We start from the raw sequence: 20513 nt of genomic DNA, 5'->3' as shown, positions 1-20513 counted from the left end.
GACACAGGACTGATGGTAGCGCTCACCTTGTCTTCTCCGGACAAGCTTTTTTCCAGATGCCCCAAACAATCGGAAAGGGGATTCAGAGAAAATGACTTTACCCCAGTCCTCAGCAATCCAATCCCTGTACCTTTTGCAGAATATCAGTCTGTCCCTGATGTTTTTCCTGGAGAGAAGTGGCTTCTTTGCTGCCCTTCTTGACACCAGGCCATCCTCCAAAAGTCTTCACCTCACTGTGCGTGCAGATGCACTCACACCTGTCTGCTGCCATTCCTGAGCAAGCGCTGTACTGGTGGTGCCCCGATCCCGCAGCTGAATCAAATTTAGGAGACGGTCCTGGCGCTTGCTGGACTGTCTTGGGCGCCCTGAAGCCTTCTTCACAACAATTGAACCGCTCTCCTTGAAGTTCTTGATGATCCGATAAATGGTTGATTTAGGTGCAATCTGACTGGCAGCAATATCCTTGCCTCTGTGAAGCCCTTTTTGTGCAAAGCAATGATGACGGCACATGTTTCCTTGCAGGTAACCATGGTTGACAGAGGAAGAACAATGATTCCAAGCACCGCCCTCCTTTTGAAGCTTCCAGTCTGTTATTCGAACTCAATCAGCATGACAGAGTGATCTCCAGCCTTGTCCTCGTCAACACTCACACCTGTGTTAACAAGAGGATCACTGACATGCTGTCAGCTGGTCCTTTTGTGGCAGGGCTGAAATGCAGTGACATTTTTTGGGGGGGATTCATAACAAAGAGGGACTTTGCAATTAATTGCAATTCATCTGATCACTCTTCATAACATTCTGGAGTATATGCAAATTGCCATCATACAAACTGAGGCAGCAGACTTTGTGAAAATGAATATTTCTGTCATTCTCAAAACATTTGGCCACGACTGTAGACAACCGCCATAGTGCTTGTCATTTTGGCACTGAACAGAGGATTTTTATTCATGTTCAGAAAGGGCCAGTCTAAATTAATAAGCGGCCGTATCTGGCCCGCGGGCCGCCAGTTAAATAGCCTTGGTCCAAATGTACTGTTACCACCACCTGAAAGCCACACAGTTCTCTATAGGGTGTAGGGATATACTGTACCTAACCTATAAGGATATAATTACAGTGCTCACTCTACAGGGAGACAGGGCAGGCTATCAGACATAGAACAGACAGTGTTTACATTCTATAGGGGCTGTCTCTCTTATGACAATGACTACTCACCCTGATAAAGTCCACCAGACTGTTGTAGATGTAGGATCCTTTAGGCAGGAAGAAACAACTGCCTGGAGACAGATCATGGAAGAAGAACAGATCCTGTTCCTGTAGGAGGGAGAGAGAGGAGAGGAGAGAGAGAGAGGAGTTGTATGATCAGTGTTATCCTACAGCAGATGTTAACCAGGAGGACATCTGCACCACATCACTGATCAGTCCCCCCTACCCCTCTAAAGACAGAGGACCCAGTAATGTCCTGCTGTTCCCAGACCATACTTCCACAATGTTGTTTGTAAAAACCTCTGTATAAATAACATTTGATTGATCGACTGTAGTGGAGCGGGTCGAGAGCTTCAAGTTCCTCAGTGTCCACATCACCGAGGACCTTCAAAAACCCTCAACGCAGTCGTGAAGAGGCCAGGGTAGGAAGTCATTGTAAATAAGAATTTGAATATAACTGACTTGCCTAGTTTAATAAAAGGTTAAATAAATGAATACAAGGCAGTTTCAGAGTTAGAAAATTGTCAAATGGTCAAAGGCTCCAGTCACCCAGACTGTTCTCTCTGCTACCACATGGCAAGCAGTACCGATGTAGCAAGTCTGGAACAAACAGGACCCTCAACAGCTTCTATCACCAAGCCTGCTAAATGGTTTGTTACGTAATGAACCAAATAGCTACCCGGACAAGGTGCATTGACCCCCCTTTTCACCAGCCCTTCACCATACACTGTTGATACTGTTTATCATCCATCCTGTAGTCTAGTCCACCTCCACCCATATCGTACCCGTCAAACGTTTAGACACCGACTCATTCAAAGCTTTTTCTTTATTGTAGAATAATGGTAATGGAGGTAGATGCTGTATGTACACACAGTACCAGTCAGCACCTACTAATTCAAGGGTTATTTGGGAAATAACCCTTGAATTATTAACCTCCATTACTATTTTCTACATTGTAGAATAATAGTGAAGACATCACAACTGTGAAACACGTGGAATCATGTACGAACCCCCCAAAAAAAGTGTTAAATCAAAATACGTAAGTAGCCACCTTTTGCCAAATAACCCTTGAATTAGTAGGTGCTGACTGGTACTGTGTGTACATACAGCATCTACCACCATTACCTGGTACCTCTGCACATAGCCGTGTTATTACCCAGGGTACATAGCCGTGTACATAGCCGTGTACATAGCCGTGTTATTACCCGGGGTACATAGCCGTGTACATAGCCGTGTTATTACCCAGGGTACATAGCCGTGTACATAGCCGTGTTACTACCCGGTAACCCAGGGTACATAGCCGTGTTATTACCCAGGGTACATAGCCGTGTACATAGCCGTGTTATTACCCAGGGTACATAGCCGTGTACATAGCCGTGTTACTACCCGGTAACCCGGGGTACATAGCCGTGTTACTACCCGGTAACCCGGGGTACATAGCCGTGTTATTACCCAGGGTACATAGCCGTGTTACTACCCGGTAACCCGGGGTACATAGCCGTGTACATAGCCGTGTTATTACCCAGGGTACATAGCCGTGTACATAGCCGTGTTACTACCCGGTAACCCGGGGTACATAGCCGTGTTACTACCCGGTAACCCGGGGTACATAGCCGTGTTACTACCCGGTAACCCGGGGTACATAGCCGTGTTACTACCCGGTAACCCGGGGTACATAGCCGTGTTACTACCCGGTAACCCGGGGTACATAGCCGTGTTACTACCCGGTAACCCGGGGTACATAGCCGTGTTACTACCCGGTAACCCGGGGTACATAGCCGTGTTACTACCCGGTAACCCGGGGTACATAGCCGTGTTACTACCCGGTAACCCGGGGTACATAGCCGTGTTACTACCCGGTAACCCGGGGTACATAGCCGTGTTACTACCCGGTAACCCAGGGTACATAGCCGTGTTACTACCCGGTAACCCAGGGTATATAGCCGTGTTACTACCCGGTAACCCAGGGTACATAGCCGTGTTACTACCCGGTAACCCAGGGTATATAGCCATGTTATTACCCGGTAACCCAGGGTATAAAGCCATGTTACTACCTGGTAACCCAGGGTATATAGCCATGTTACTACCTGGTAACCCAGGGTATATAGCCATGTTACTACCTGGTAACCCAGGGTATATAGCCATGTTACTACCTGGTAACCCAGGGTATAAAGCCATGTTACTACCTGGTAACCCAGGGTATATAGCCATGTTACTACCTGGTAACCCAGGGTATAAAGCCATGTTATTGTTCCTCATTGTGTATTTATTCCTTGTGTTATCATCTTTATATTACATTCTTCTCTCTACATTGTTGGGAAGGGTCTGTAAGTCAGCATTTCACTGTTAGTCCACACCTGTTGTTCATGAAGCATTTCACTGTTAGTCCACACCTGTTGTTCATGAAGCATTTCACTGTTAGTCTACACCTGTTGTTCATGAAGCATTTCACTGTTAGTCCACACCTGTCGTTAAAGAAGCATTTCACTGTTAGTCTCCACCTGTTGTTCATGAAGCATGTGAGTGATTGAATAACAGTCCCGTACCCGTCCCAGTTTACGGTGGTCCCTGTTCTTGGCCTCCTCCTGGAAGCGTTCCCACTCCTTGAGCATCTTGGGATCAGGGAAGGAAATCCCGTAGATCCTCTGAAGAGTCTCCATGTCAGCCTTTCCTTCCCAGTAGGTAGAGGAGTTCTGGAGATTAGAAACAGGAGGAGAGAGGAGCATACTGGAGGTTAGAAACAGGAGGAGAGAGGAGCATACTGGAGGTTAGAAACAGGAGGAGCATACTGGGAGAGGTTAAACACACTCCATGTCAACCTTGTCCTCCCAGTACGTAGAGATTATATGTGCCCAATTTCCAAATGACTGGAACTTAAAAGCAGTAAAAACAATCTAACATCTTTCTGATAGTATTTCAGTTAATCTTGGATGAATATTTTGAAAGTGAAATACTAACCACGTTTCTATCCACAGTTTTTATGCAAGTCATATCGAATAAATAAAAATAAATTGACAGCTGTGATGGAAACAGGATATTTGTTTGTTTAACATTAAGGGATCTTTCAGTGTCTAAAATGGATTCTGGGACAAATGGCGGCGGAAACGCAGTAAACTTGAGGGCATGGTGTTCCCCTCCCACGACGATTAGGGAAACCATGCCGTTTAAATCTGGCTGAAGGAAACCTGAACTTCAAAAAGGTGATACAAAACTGACCCTGGGAGACCACAACAAACAGGAAATGGGATAAGACACGTCAAGGTATCTAATCTAAGATCAGCATATCCCAGGAATCTCCTTCAGCTCTCTCATAACTGGGAAAGGAGCTGGTTCGGGTTTTTTGTAAAACGGGATATGATGTTTTTACGAGACAACTTCATGATAGAATACTTGAATCCCGAATAACATCGGGATGTTGGAGTGTAAAAGTGGTCAAGGAAACCTTAGAGTGGAAGGACATTTAAAACTGGGACGACTTCAGAGACCCATCAAGAGAATTAAAATAAAGATCCTTCAGAAGAAACTATAAGTACCAAAACATAGCGGAGACAAAAATCCCCAGAAAACACAGCGGAGACAAAACCCCGAGAAAACACAGCGGAGACAAAACCCCTAGAAAACACAGCAGAGACAAAACCCCCAGAAAACACAGCGGAGACAAAACCCCCAGAAAACACAGCGGAGACAAAACCCAGAAGTGTGAGTGAGGCTTTACCTTGTGGATCTTCAGGGCCTTGATCTTTCCAGTGTGTCGGACATGGGGTCCTCGGCACAGGTCAATCAGCGGACCACACCTAGTCAGCACAGACAGGATAAATACACAGGGAACCTGGATCGGCCCAAACACCCATTCCATAACGACCGGGTCGGGATGCAACTCACCTGTACACAGTAGTGGTTGGAGTGGTCACCTTCTCATTCAAGATCCGGCACTTAAATTTGTTGTACTGCAGAGAGAGAGAGATGTTCAGATCAGTAGTGGAACAGCAGAAATAAATCACACTACGTATGACAGAGAACAGAGAGACACCAGACAGGAAGAGAGAGAGAACAAAGACAGAGACCAGACGGGAAGAGAGAGAAGAGAGAACAAAGACAGAGACCAGACGGGAAGAGAGAGAAGAGAGAACAAAGACAGAGACCAGACGGGAAGAGAGAGAAGAGAGAACAAAGACAGAGACCAGACGGGAAGAGAGAGAAGAGAGAACAGAGAGACCAGACGGGAAGAGAGAGAAGAGAGAACAGAGAGACCAGACGGGAAGAGAGAGAAGAGAGAACAGAGAGACCAGACGGGAAGAGAGAGAAGAGAGAACAGAGAGACCAGACGGGAAGAGAGAGAAGAGAGAACAGAGAGACCAGACGGGAAGAGAGAGAAGAGAGAACAGAGAGAACCAGACGGGAAGAGAGAGAAGAGAGAACAGAGAGACCAGACGGGAAGAGAGAGAAGAGAGAACAGAGAGACCAGACGGGAAGAGAGAGAAGAGAGAACAGAGAGACCAGACAGGAAGAGAGAGAAGAGAGAACAGAGAGACCAGACAGGAAGAGAGAGAAGAGAGAACAGAGAGACCAGACAGGAAGAGAGAGAAGAGAGAACAGAGAGACCAGACAGGAAGAGAGAGAAGAGAGAACAGAGAGACCAGACAGGAAGAGAGAGAAGAGAGAACAGAGAGACCAGACAGGAAGAGAGAGAAGAGAGAACAGGAACAGAGAGACCAGACAGGAAGAGAGAGAAGAGAGAACAGAGAGACCAGACAGGAAGAGAGAGAAGAGAGAACAGAGAGACCAGACAGGAAGAGAGAGAAGAGAGAACAGAGAGACCAGACAGGAAGAGAGAGAAGAGAGAACAGAGAGACCAGACAGGAAGAGAGAGAGAGAACAGAGAGACCAGACAGGAAGAGAGAGAGAGAACAGAGAGACCAGACAGGAAGAGAGAGAAACTACCATTTTATATTATGATACTTCATTTTATTACAATGTATATTATATAAATTGTTGCTTTGGCAATATTGATAGAATGTTTTTCATGCCAATAAAGCAGCTTGCATTTCAATTTGAGAAAGAAAGATTCTCAAATCACATTTACACTGGATTCTCCAATTACATTGAATTAACTACAGGACAAAATATAAACCCTTCAACCCAAAAAGGCCTGTGGTGTTGATGGTATCCTATATGAAATGATAAAATATACAGACCACAAATTCCAATTGGCTATACTAAAACTCTTTAACCTCACTAGGGTAGGGGGGCACTATTTTCACCTCAGGATGAAAAGCGTGCCCAAAGTAAACTGCCTGCTACTCAGGCCCAGAAGCTAGGATATGCATATAATTGGTAGATTTGGATAGAAAACACTAAAGTTTCCAAAACCGTTAAAATAATGTCTGTGAGTATAACAGAACTGATATGGCAGGCGAAAACCTGATGAAAATCCATCCAGGAAGTGGGATTTTTTTTTATTTTTGTAGTTTTCTATTGAATGCCATTACAGTGTCCATTGACTTAGGACTCAAATTGCACTTCCTATGGCTTCCACTAGATGTCAACAGTCTTTAGAAATTATTTCAGGCTTGTATTCTGTAAAATGAGGGAGTAAGACCACTCTGAATGAGTGGACCCTGCAGTGTCCCAGAGGTTTTTCATGCGTGCGACCAAGAGCACACCTTTCTTGTTTTCTTTTTATATTGATGAAGCTTTTGTCCGGTTGAAATGTTATTGATTATTATGACTAAAAACAACCTGAGGATTGATTATAAACATCGTTTGACATGTTTCTACGAACTTTACTGATGCTTTTTGGATTTTCGGTCCGTCTGTTGTGACTGCCTTTGAGCCTGTGGATTACTGAACAAAACGCGAACAAAAGGGAGGTTTTTGGATTTAAAGAGGGACTTTATCGAACAAAACAAACATTTATTGAGTAAATGGGAGTCTTGTGAGTGCAACCATATGAAGTTCATCAAAGGTAAGTGATTCATTTTATCACTATTTCTGACTTGTGTAACTCCTCTACTTGGCTGCTAACTGTTTGTAATGATTTGTCTGCTGGGTCCTGTTCTCAGATAATCGCATGGTTTGATTTCACCGTAAAGTCTTTTTGAAATCTGACACCGTGGTTGGATTAACAAGAAGTTTATGTATAACACTTGTACATTTTATGAATTTTTATAAAGAGTATTTCTGTTTTTGAATTTGGCGCTCTGCAATTTCACTGGATGTTGGCCAGGTGGGACGGTGGCGTTCCACACCCCCTAGAGAGGTTAACATCATCCTCAGCTCTGACATCTTCCCCAATATTTGGAACCAAGGACTGATCACCCCAATCCACAGAAGTAGAGACAAATTTGACCCCAATAACTACCGTGGGATATGAGTCAACAGCAACCTTGGGAAAATCCTCTGCATTATCATTATCAGTGAAAACAATGTGCTGAGCAAATATCAAATTGGCTTTTTACCAAATTACCGTACGACAGACCACATATTCACCCTGCACACCCTAATTGACAAACAAACTAAAACAAAAAGGCAAGTCTTCTCATGCGTTGTTGATTTCAAAAAAAGCTTTTGACTCAATTTGGCCTGAGGGTCTGCTATACAAAGTGGTGTTGTGGGGAAAACCTATGACATAAAATCAATTTACACAAACAACAAGTGCACGGTTAACATTGACAACAACAAAAAATGTATTCCCACAGGGCCGTGGGGTGAGACAGGGATGCAGCTTAAGCCCCACCCTCTTCAACATTCATACATACGAATTCGCAAGAACAGTCTGCAGCGTCTGGCTAAAAATACTTGAATCAGTTATAGAACCCATTGCCCTTTATGGTTGTGAGGTCTGGGGTCCACTCACCAACCAAGAATTTACTAAATGGGACAAACACCAAATTGAGACTCTGCATGCAGAATTCTGCAAAAATATCCTCCGTGTACAATGTAAAACACCAAATAATGCATGCAGAGCCGAATTAGGCCGATACCGCTAATTATCAAAATCCAGAAAAGAGCCGTTATATTCTACAACCACCTAAAAGGAAGCAATTCCCAAACCTTCCATAACAAAGCCATCACCTACAGAGAGATGAACCTGGAGAAGAGTCCCCGAAGCAAGCTGGTCCTGGGGCTCTGTTCACAAACACACCCCACAGAGCCCCAGGACAGCAACACAATTAGACCCAACCAAATCATGAGAATATAAAAAGATAATTATTTCGCACATTGGACAGAACAAACAAAAAAACAGAGCGAACTAGAATGCTATTTGGCCCTAAACAGAGAGTACACAGTGGCAGAATACCTGACCACGGTGACTGACCTTAAGTTAAGGAAAGCTTTGACTATGTATAGACTCAGTGAGCATAGCCTTGCTATTGAGAAAGGTCGAAGGCAGACCTGGGTCTCAAGAGAAGACATGCTATGTGCAACACTGCCCACAAAATGAGGTGGAAACTGAGCTGCACTTCCTAACCTCCTGCCAAATGTATGACCATATTAGAGACACATATTTCCCTCAGATTACACAGACCTACAAAGAATTCGAAAACAAATCCAATTTTGATAAACTCCCATATCTACTGGGTGAAATACCACAGTGTGCCATTTACAGCAGCAAGATTTGTGACCTGTTACCACAAGAAAAGGTCAACCAGTGAAGAACAAACACCATTGTAAATACAACCCATATTTATGTTTATTTATTTTCCCTTTTGTACTTTAACTATCTGCACATTATGACATTTGAAATGTCTTCATTCTTTGTAACTTTTGTTAGTGTAATGTTTACTTTTAAAATTGAATTGTTTATTTTCTAGTTCACTGGCTTGGGCAATGTAAACATGTTTCCCAATAATGCCCCTTGAGAGAGAGAGAGAGAGATCTACCTTGAACATCTCCAGGAGAGTCTCCTTCTTGATCTCCAGCCTCTCGAAGGGCTGCTTCTCCTTGATGATCTTCTTACACAAGTTCTCCAAGCAGGGGAAGTCATTACTGGACACTCCCCTGGAAAGGGGGAAGAAGAGGAGGCAGAGGAAGAGACTGAGTGAGTACTGGGATTGAAGAAATGGAGTGCTGGCTGGCAGAGAGAACTAGTGGTAGACTTGGGGACTTTTGTCCCCCAAACCTCCAGGTGCCCTAACTTGTCTTGTAAAACGGAGTTCGTTAACCTCTTCGCTATAGGGGGCAATATTTTCACGGCCGGATGAAAAACGTACCCAAATTAAACGGCCTACTTCTCTGGCCCAGAAACTAGAATATGCATATTATTAGTAGATTTGGATAGAAAACACTCTGAAGTTTCTAAAACTGTTTGAATGGTGTCTGAGTATAACAGAACTCATATGGCAGGCAAAAACCTGAGAAAATTCCAAGCAGGAAGTGGCCTGTGAGAATTTGTAGTTCTTTTGATTCTCTATTGAAACTACAGTATCTGTGGGGTTACGTAGCACTTTCAAAGGCTTCTAAAGCCTTCAGAAAGTGGATTGAGGCGTCTCCTGTCTCTGGGCAGAGTATAGTAGCTCAGTTTGTCAGTGGTCTGCCTAGTGACAAAGAGATTGGAGATGCACGTTCACGCGACCACGCTGTTTATTCTTTTCCTCTTTGAATGAATACACTATTGTCCGGTTGGAATATTATCGCTATTTTACGAAAAAAATACAATAAAAATTGATTTTAAACAGAGTTTGACATGCTTCTAAGTACGGTAATAGAACATTTAGAATTTTTTTGTCTCGAATTGCGCTCGCACGTTACCCTTTGGATAGTGACCTGAACGCACGAACAAAACGGAGGTATTTGGACATAACTATGGATTATTTGGAACAAAAACAACATTTCTTGTGGAAGTAGCAGTCCTGGGAGTGCATTCTGACGAAGATCAGCAAAGGTAATACAATTTTTCTAATACTAATTCTGAGTTTAGTGTGCCCCGAACATGGCGGGTGTCAAAATAGCTCACCGTGATGGCTGAGCTATGTACTCAGAATATTGCAAAATGTGCTTTCACCGAAAAGGTATTTTAAAATCTGACATAGCGATTGCATAAAGGAGTTCTGTATCTATAATTCTTAAAAGAACTTATGTATTTTGTCAACATTTATGATGAGTAATTTAGTAAATTCACCGGAAGTTTTCGGTGGGAATACATTTTCCGGTATAGCGTCAATGTGGAGGAGATATATATATATATATATATATACACACACATATACATACAGGGGGTACCGGTACAGAGTCATTGTGGAGGCTATATACAGGGGGTACCGGTACAGTCATTGTGGAGGCTATATACAGGGGGGTACCGGTACAGAGTCAATGTGTGGGGGGCACCGTTGTCGAGGTAATTACGTACATGTAGGTAGAGTTAAAGCAACTATGCATAGATAAGACAGTAGCAGCAGCATTCCAGAGGGGAGGGCAATGCAAAAAGTATGGGTAGCCTTTTGACTATATGTTCAGGAGTCTCATGGCTTGGTGGTAGAAGCTGTTTAGAAGCCTCTTGGACCTAGATTTGGCATTGCCGTGTGGTAGCAGAGAAAACAGTCTATGACTATGGTGGATGGAGTCTGAAAATCTTTAGGGCCTTCCTGACACCGCCTGGTAAAGAGGTCCTGGATGGCAGGAAGCTTGGTCCCAGTGATGTACTGGGCCATACGCACTACCCTCTGTAGTGCCTTGCGGTCAGAGGCCGAGCAGTTGCCATACCAGGCAGTGATGCAACCGGTCAGGATGCTCTCAATGGTACAGCTGTAGAACCTTTTGAGGATCTGAGTCTCCTGAGGGGGATTAGGTTTTGTCGTGCCCTCTTCACAACTGTCTTGATCTGCTTGGACCATGTTACTTTGTTGACGTAGACACCAAGGAACTTGAAGCTTTCAACCTGCTCCACTATAGCCCTGTCGATAAAACGGTCCTCCTTTTCCAGTAGTCCACAAACACCTCCTTTGTCTTGATCACATTGAGGAAAAGGTTGTTGTCCTGGCACCTCACGGCCAGGTCTCTGACCTCCTCCCTATAGGCTGTCTCGTCGTTGTTGGTGATCAGGTCTACCACTGTTGTGTCGTCGGTAAACTTAATGGTGGTGTTGGAGTCGTGCCTGGCCATGCAGTCATGCGTGAATGGAGTACAGGAGGGGACTGAACACGCACCCCTGAGGGGCCCGTGTTGATGATCAGCGTGGCGGACGTGTTGCTGCCTACCCTCATCACGTGGGGGCGGCCCGTCAGGAAGTCCAGGATCCAGTTGCAGAGGGAGGTGTTTAGTCCCAGGCTCCTTGGCTTAGTGATGAGCTTTGAAGTTACTATGGTGTTGAACGCTGAGCTGTAGTCAATGAATAACATTCTCACATAGGTGTTCCTTTTGTCCAGGTGGGAAAGGGCAGTGTGGAGCGCAATAGAGATTGCATCATCTGTGGATCTCTTGGTGTGGTATACAAATTGGAGTGGGTCTAGGGTTTCTGGGATGATGATGTTGATGTGAGCCATGACCAGCCTTTCAAATCACTTCATGACTACAGATGTGAGTGTTACGGGTCGGTAGTCATTTAGGCAGGTTATCTTACTGTTCTTGGGCACAGGGACTAAGGTGGTCTGCTTGAAACATGTTGGTATTACAGACTTGGTCAGGGAGAGGTTGAAAATGTCAGTGAAGCCAGTGGGTCAACGCACAACACGTCCTGGTAATCCGTCTGGCCCCGCAGCCTTGTGAATGTTGACCTGTGTCTTACTCACGTCGGCTACTGAGAGCGTGATCACACAGTCGTCCCGGAACAGTGCATGTTTCAGTGTTGCTTTCCTCAAAGTGAGTATAGAAGTTATTTAGCTCGTCTGGTAGGCTCGTGTCTCTGGGCAGCTCTCGACTGTGCTTCCCTTTGTAGTCTGTAATAGTTTGCAAGCCCTGCCACATCCGACGAGCGTCAGAGCCGGTGTAGTACGATTCGATCTTAGTCCTGTATTGCCGCTTTGCCTGTTTGATGGTTCGTCGGAGGGCATAGCGGGATTTCTTGTAAGCTTCCGGATTGAAGTCCCACTCCTTGAAAGCAGCACCTCTACCCTTTAGCTCAGTGCGAATGTTGCCTGTAATCCATGGCTTCTGGTTGGGGTATGTACGTACAGTCACTGTGGGGACGACGTCCTCGATGCACTTATTGATAAAGCCAGTGACTGATGTGGTGTAATCCTCAATGCCATCGGAAAAATCCCGGAACATGTTCCAGTCTGTGATAGCAAAACAGTCCTGTAGTTTAGCATCTGCTTCATCTGACCACTTTTTTTTACAGACCGAGGTTCCACAGAAACCTGGGTCTATTTTTTTTGTTTATTTAAAATTGTATTTTTACGCCCCTCGTTACAGTCTTGTCCCATCACTGCTACTTCCGTACGGACTGGGGAGAGGCGAACGTCGAGAGCCATGCCGAAACACGACCACGCCAAGCCACACTGCTTCTTGACACTAATGTATCGGAGGAAACACCATACAGCTGGCGCCCGTGTCAGCGTGCGTGCAACTGTGTCAGCGTCCGTGCGACCGCCCTGCCACAAGGAATCGCTAGAGCGCGATGGGACAAGGACCTCCCGGGCCGGCCAAACCCAGACGACGCTGGGCCAATTGTGCATCGCCGTCACGGTCTCCCGGTTGCGGCCGGCAGCGACACAGCCGGGATCGAACCCGGATCTGTAGTGACGCCTCAAGCACTGCAGTGCCTTACGCCGCTGCGCCACTCGGGGTCTACATTACAACATCTTCCAATAATACGTGCCTGCTTGCCAAGCCAACTGGCATCAACATCACCAGAGTGAAGAGTCAGTTCTGTCAATTCAGGAAGTTACATTTAAATTGGATTTCTAGGAATTGGTTTTCTATTAAATTTTATTTCAATGAATATCCTGAATTGACCCCAACACTGTGTCAATTTAGATGTTGAAAGTACATTGGTGTTGGATGAACATATCATCTAAACACCGGAACATTCTTCCTGGTCCGCTCACGCTTACTACTCATTCCCTGTCAGCCAGCTAGACCAATAAAACAAGTCTTTACCCGGCTGAAACTGGCCAATGAGACGAGGCGTTACTCACTCTTGGTCCAGGAACATGTCGTAGTAGAAGCCGTTCTCGATGGGCGGACCGTAACACAAACAGCCTCCGTAGACCCGCTCCATCGCCTCACCCATTACGTGGGCACTGGAGTGCCAGTACACCTGACGAGGAGGAGGAAAGGATGGCGAGGGAAGAGAGCGGGGAGGATGGCGAGGGAAGAGAGCGGGGAGGATGGCGAGGGAAGAGAGCGGGGAGGATGGCGAGGGAAGAGAGCGGGGAGGATGGCGAGGGAAGAGAGCGGGGAGGATGGCGAGGGAAGATATATTGGTTTCAAAGTTCCACTGTAACTTAAAAACATAGTTCATTGGCAAATAATGACATTAATTAACTACTTTTTATAATCTAACAGTTAAAAATCACTAGCTAGGTTTGGTTAAGAACCAAAAGTTAGCGTCTTTATCTCGAAGGTTTAATCCAAATAGCATTACTTTAAAATACTTAAGGCCAGTTTCCCAGACATGGATTAAACCCAGGAGAAACTGTCCCTGAAAGTCTTTAAAAGATCTGGAGTTTGTACTTACAGCTTTAGCCTCGTCGTCATCAAACTTCAGTAGCTGCAGACTACAGTTATCCTCTAGAGGTCGGTCCAGGTCCCACACAGAGCTGTTCACCTTGGCTATCACTGTGGCGTCAGCTAGACCCTGACTATATACATTTTAAAAGAAAGAGACAGAGACACACACACACACACACACACACACACACACATAACTATTAAAATGTATCTGTTATAATAGAGGCCTGTCCAGGTTGTCTGCGAGAGCCTAAATACAGGGACAGTTTAGTGTTATTACAGTCATCATTAGAATACAGGGACAGTTTAGTGGTTCTTCAGGATCGGTGGGTCCCCCACGGGATGGTTGCGCTAACGTAGGCTAATGTGATTAGCATGAGGTTGTTAGTAACAAGAACATTTCCCAGGACATAGACTTAAATTCTTGTTATTTTAACTGCACTGTCCAATTTACAGTAGCTATTACAGTGAAAGAATACCATGCTATTGTTTGAGGAGAGTGCACAGTTATGAACTTGAAAAGTTATTAAACAAATTAGGCACATTTGGGCTGTCTGGATACAACATTTTGAACAGAAATGCAGTGGTTCATTGGATCAGTCTAAAACGTTGCATGTACACTGCTGCCATCTAGTGGCCAAAATCTAAATTGCACATGGGCTGGAATAACACATTATGGCCTTTCAATTGCATTTCAAAGATGTCATTATGGGGTGTGGTGTGTAGACTGATGAGGAAAAATATAATCTAATCCGTTTTAAATTAAGGCTGTACCGTAACAAAATATGTAATAAGGGGTCTGAATACTTTCCGAATGCACTGTATACCCAAGAAAGATTTCAATATTGGCATGTTGGCGAAATAAAGCTAATAAGAAACGTTTTGGATGTTACATGAAATGATCAGCTTTTTAGGGAGACTGAACACATTAGGAAAAGTATGTCAAAGTCTGTCAAAACATGGATAGCCATTTGAAAGGAAACGATTGGCTGAACACAATCATTTCTATTATTGCTTTAGACCGCTCCGGACGCCACGCCCTCCACAGAGGCCGCGCCGGACGCCACGCCCTCCACAGAGGCCGCTCCGGACGCCACGCCCTCCACAGATATTCAAATCTTTAAGATTTCATGATCACAATATTTCATAACATGTAATTAGGAATGTCTTAAAGGTCAACACCAGGTGAACAGTAGTGGTCAGTATACCGTATATAGGGTATTTGAAAAAAGCCACGGCATGGTTTTTCGATACCGTCAAAACTACTTCGTTGAAGTTTCTCCCCCAATACATTTGAATATTTTACCTACTTTTTAAGTTAATACCTGTAGTCAACTCGTGCAATCCATTAGGAGATAATACGTTAGGAGATTGTGTTAATTTCATCTGTTACATTATGAAGCTCACCATAGTTCCCCAGAACAGTTGAGCCAGTCACGTATTTGTAAATAGCACAACAGGAGACAGCTGGAGCTGGTGAGACCATAACGTTCCACATCTATCAGCAAGGCTCTGTTGTAAGGTGCAATTGAGGTGATGAACTTACACTTGTATGTAATTCACGACTAAGATGTTTACCATCAGATATCTGCCAGAAGTAACATCTGTGGATGAGTTCTGTAGAGCTGCCATTTTTTCCCCTGAGCTTCCTGCTAGCTTTTATTTCCCCCCTCTGCTCGGTTCTTCTCCCATCTGTTCCATGTACACATGCTGCTCTTCCTTCAGAAAAGCATCCATCACAACTTTGTTCATTTGCACAATTTCTCTTGTTCACTTTCGCTTGTATAAATGTCCACACTCACCGAAAATGACATTCGGTAGCTACTAGCTAATGCTCTATAACTTTAAAAAAGCTGGATTTGCCTCTTCGCAATTAATTGTTTTGGATCGTTAGCATTTCGCTAAGAGCGTGTGATTTCTCTATTAATTTGTGCTAATTTTGTTAGCATTCTTGTAATAGAGGCCCAACAGGCTTTTTTGCACTCCTTGTGCGCCATGCCGGTAAAACCATAAATCCCAGGACGAGAAGGACGGTACGCTTGGGTACCGCCAAGCCTACTGAATAGCATACCAGGCCAGTCACCACACCCTATATATTTTTCACAATATATCAAAATGAACTTTTACCAGTTGAATGTAGACAAAGATAATATTTTTCTATTATAAACAACTTTGCTGATTTTTGGGGTTTAAACAAAATATTAAAATGAGTCATGTTGCATAATAAAGTATGTTGGGTAATGTCGCTCAACTGATTACAGATAGAAGTAGGCCTGGGCTACCTGACTACCTGGCCTGGGCTACCTGGGCTGGGCTACCTGACTACCTGGCTACCTGGCCTGGGCTACCTGACTACCTGGCCTGGGCTACCTGACTACCTGGCCTGGGCTACCTGACTACCTGGCCTGGGCTACCTGACTACCGGGCTACCTGACTACCGGGCTACCTGGCCTGGGCTGGGCTACCTGGCCTGGGCGCAAATGTAGAAATGTGTCTATTTGGGATGTCTGATAGTTAAGAGAATCAAATACTCACCACCACTAATGAACTGTGGAGCTTCTCAAAGTATGTTTTTCCTTCACCTCAAATCAAGAAAACAAAAGTCTCTTTTTACATCCAATGAGAATGACAATAGTTACTCAATGACTTTGAAAAATTGTTCAGGCTTTCTCCCTTTTGATAACCACCGAGGGTCATAAAATACCCGATTAATTTTTTATCCCTTGGGAAAATACAGCTGTTTCTGTCCAGAGCTCACTGATGCCTGACGGGCAAGAACAGTTGGTACAAGGCTGCAAGTTTGTTGGCAAGTTTAATTTGTTGGCTATATGTGGGCTATTTTTTACCTAGTTGGCAATAGAACAAAAAAGCATGTTATAATTTAAATGGAAATCATAACTGGCATGGAGATCAGTAGAAATGGTAAGACATTGTAAATTGGCACTCCACATTTAAAAGGTTGCAGACCCTGGGTGTAGCCTATTACCGGCAACTTCAGGAGATTCATAACAGAATCGGCGACGGCCAGCAGGTGAAAGATTATTCCATCAAACAGTGTGCTTAAAGCATTAGACAGGCTCAGTGCGTATAGCGGATTTTATTAAAACACATTCATTCATTAAAAATGTTTTATCAGGATGTTCCAAATACCTGTATTGCAAGAATCAAGTTGAATTTTTTTGGTCTCGTCACCTTTGCTCTTCCTGCCACTCACAGACAGACCCCAAGCCCCTCCTCCTGCCACTCACAGACAGACCCCAAGCCGCCCCTCCTCCTGCCACTCACAGACAGACCCCAAGCCCCTCCTCCTGCCACTCACAGACAGACCCCAAGCCCCTCCTCCTGCCACTCACAGAGACTAAATATCACGTCTTCCTCTCTGACAGGAAGCCGTTTCAACTCTGGATCTGGCTACATTTGAATCAGAAAAGAGCATTTTGATATACAGACTTGAAAACCAGATCAGTGACCGCAAAAATACAGGTCAACATTTTTGATAAAATAATAACATTATTTATGGGTCTTATGGTTGTGGAAGGTTAATATTTATACTGGGTATGAATACAAGCGCTCAATTCATTGGATTATTTGTAAAGCAGTGTATTGATCTTTAGCAAGAAAAGCCCATAGGTTTGAAGAAATGGAGATGTAATTTTTAGGCCATATAGCCCTGCCCTATGGTAGGGTTAAGGTAGGTAAGGGGACTAGCCCTGCCCTATGGTAGGGTTAAGGTAGGTAAGAGGACTAGCCCTATGGTAGGGTTAAGGTAGGTAAGGGGACTAGCCCTGCCCTATGGTAGGGTTAAGGTAGGTAAGAGGACTAGCCCTATGGTAGGGTTAAGGTAGGTAAGGGGACTAGCCCTGCCCTATGGTAGGGTTAAGGTAGGTAAGAGGACTGTCTCACCTGATGCCAGCAGCCACCTGGTAGGGTGTGGTCTTCCAGGACTCAGCCTCCACCACCTTCCCATCTGGCAGAGTCACCTTGATGGGTTTACTGTCCTTCTCTGCCCTCTCTGCCATCAGAGCGTCATGCTCCTCCTTCAGTTTGGTGTACAGGGACAGGCGCTCCTCCATGTACCCAGGAGGAGGGGACAGCTAGAGGGGGAAGAACGGAGAGAGTGAATCCTTTAGTCTGGTGAATAGAGAGAGAGAATGGACAGGGGGGTTGGAGAGAAGTGAGAGAGAGTAAGTGAGCCGACGGGCGTGGGGGAGAGAGAGTGAGTGAGCCGACGGGCGTGGGGGAGAGAGAGTGAGTGAGCCGACGGGCGTGGGGGAGAGAGAGTGAGTGAGCCGACGGGCGTGGGGGAGAGAGAGTGAGTGAGCCGACGGGCGTGGGGGAGAGAGAGTGAGTGAGCCGACGGGCGTGGGGAGAGAGAGTGAGTGAGCCGACGGGCGTGGGGGAGAGAGAGTGAGTGAGCCGACGGGCGTGGGGGAGAGAGAGTGAGTGAGCCGACGGGCGTGGGGGAGAGAGAGTGAGTGAGCCGACGGGCGTGGGGGAGAGAGAGTGAGTGAACAGACGGGCGTGGGGGAGAGAGAGTAAGTGAGCCGACAGGCGTGGGGGAGAGAGAGTAAGGGAACGGACGGGCGTGGGGGAGAGAGAGTAAGTGAGTGAACAGACAGCTAGACGGGAAAGGAGAGAAGTCTTGAGCTGTGTGTACCAAGACAGCCCCTCAATCTACAGTGGAGGGGACTGCTAGAGGAAGGAGGAGAGAGGGACAGAAGGAGAGATTGCGACAATGACTGCCATCTACTCTGCCACTTACCTCTGTCTTCCCACCAGCATCTCCCGCTGCAGCCTTCTTCTTCTTCTTCTCTCCATCTTTACCTCCTCCTCCTCCCTGAACAAAAGTCAGATAATGGGTGTGGTTAGCTCCTTAACATCGACTATAACTGCATTAGTCATAACTAACTATTTATATGTATTTTATTATTTCACCTTTATTTAACCAGGTAAGCTAGTTGAGAACAAGTTCTCATTTACAACTGCGACCTGGCCAAGATAAAGCAAAGCAGTGCGACACAAACAACACAGAGTTACAGTGCATTTAACTACATTATCTAGGCCACACAGAGCAGTCAAACCTGCTGTGCAAACATGGTTGAGACTGTTGTTGACATAACTAGTTAGTTTGGCGAGTATTATAGAACATAACGTCCAAACTAGGCGTCATTCTAACAAAGGTACGTTCATTATGAACCTGGCCAAAGGCATGGAATCTAGCTCCGACTACAAAGATAAGTCAAAGGGCTATCCTTCAAAACATTTACATTATCAAGCCCACGTTGCTCCTGTGTTTGTCCTTTGTAGTTGCGTATCTTTCTTAGCTGAAATGTCTAGTTTTTCAATAAACGTTAATCAAATACAACCACAGACCGTTTGCTCATTGCTGTTGCTGTAAAAACGGAAACTCAGCGCATGTGCTCATTTCATTCAACAAGGAAACTCGGTAGTGGTATTTCATCAACGTTTACTGAATAACTATGTTTCAGCAAACAGATAAAAAGGCACGCAACTAGAGGACAAACATAGGTACAAGGTGGGCATTTCGTAATTGATATATTTAAAGTATTGATGTAGTAGGAGCTAGACAATGCCTGGTCTCGGCTCATTAGAAGTTCATTACAAACGTATTTCACCAAGACGCCTTCGTCCAACAACTTAGCTGTGTAATGGAAATGAGTCACGATCAAGGGCTGAATAGAGCATATATAGAACAAATGGGATATAGGGCATCAAAACTGAATACGATACAATAATAGTAGGAAAATAAAATTCACACGGGAGACATTAGACAGTACCATAGCTAGCTACTGTTACTAACGCTACAATCAATAGCCTAACAAAGTACAGCTAGCTAATTCGAAGAGAGTATTAAATAGCTAACGGGAATGTTTAAGATAAGGAATAATTATTTGAAAAACCGTGATTATATATATATATATATATATATATATATATATATATATATATATATATATATATATTGAGGAGTAAAGCCCATGCTAACGATAGCTAGCTGTCATATGTATCAGCTTGGCTAACAGTTAGCTAGTTAGCTTAGCTTCAGGTCAACAATGACTACATATGTGATGGAACGCAAAGACACTTAGTCAATAGCCACGCTACCTGTTTCCCTTCGTCAACTTTCAACTCCTTCATTTGCTCCACCATGCTCTTTTCCGCCATTATACGATGACTATCCCGGTAAATATATATATTTCTATATGGTGTTAACTGAACCGGTTCACCGGATAGATCGCGTACCGGATATTGCGCGGTAGTTTCGTCACTAACTGATGCAATCGTTGCAGATTTGATTGACAGCAGCGTTGAGCCAATGATGGCTCGCGTCGTCAGTAGTTCAGCACAGCCACAAAGTCATACACCCCGCCTATTTTTTTATTTTTTATTTTTTTATTCCACCTTTATTTAACCAGGTAGGCAAGTTGAGAACAAGTTCTCATTTACAATTGCGACCTGGCCAAGATAAAGCAAAGCAGTTCGACAACATACAACAACACAGAGTTACACATGGAGTAAAACAACATACAATCAATGATGCAGTAGAAAAAAATAAGACTATATACAATGTGAGCAAATGATGTGAGATAAGGGAGGTAAAGGCAAAAAAAAATGCCATGGTGGCAAAGTAAATAAAGTATAGCAAGAAAAACACTGGAATGGTAGATTTGTAGTTTGAA

General features: G+C 44.6%; 1 protein-coding gene across 1 annotated transcript in view; it reads right to left on the bottom strand.

The window, feature by feature from the left end:
• Positions 1–20125, bottom strand: part of tars1 (threonyl-tRNA synthetase 1) — a 43749-nt gene extending 23624 nt beyond the window's left edge. The window contains exons 1-10 of the mRNA XM_029718116.1: positions 19939–20125; positions 18575–18649; positions 17716–17906; positions 13820–13943; positions 13278–13399; positions 9087–9204; positions 5086–5150; positions 4919–4997; positions 3750–3896; positions 1213–1311 (exon numbers count right to left, since the gene is read on the bottom strand). Of these exons, the coding sequence (XP_029573976.1) occupies positions 1213–1311; positions 3750–3896; positions 4919–4997; positions 5086–5150; positions 9087–9204; positions 13278–13399; positions 13820–13943; positions 17716–17906; positions 18575–18649; positions 19939–19998 (1080 nt within the window). The 5' untranslated portion in view covers positions 19999–20125. The remainder of the gene's footprint in view (positions 1–1212; positions 1312–3749; positions 3897–4918; positions 4998–5085; positions 5151–9086; positions 9205–13277; positions 13400–13819; positions 13944–17715; positions 17907–18574; positions 18650–19938) is intronic.
• Between the last annotated feature and the right edge of the window lie 388 nt (positions 20126–20513).

The sequence above is a fragment of the Salmo trutta genome, chromosome 27 (genome assembly GCF_901001165.1).
Source record: "Salmo trutta chromosome 27, fSalTru1.1, whole genome shotgun sequence".
Classification (NCBI taxonomy): domain Eukaryota; kingdom Metazoa; phylum Chordata; class Actinopteri; order Salmoniformes; family Salmonidae; genus Salmo; species Salmo trutta.
This window is presented reverse-complemented; position numbering and strand designations above follow the sequence as displayed.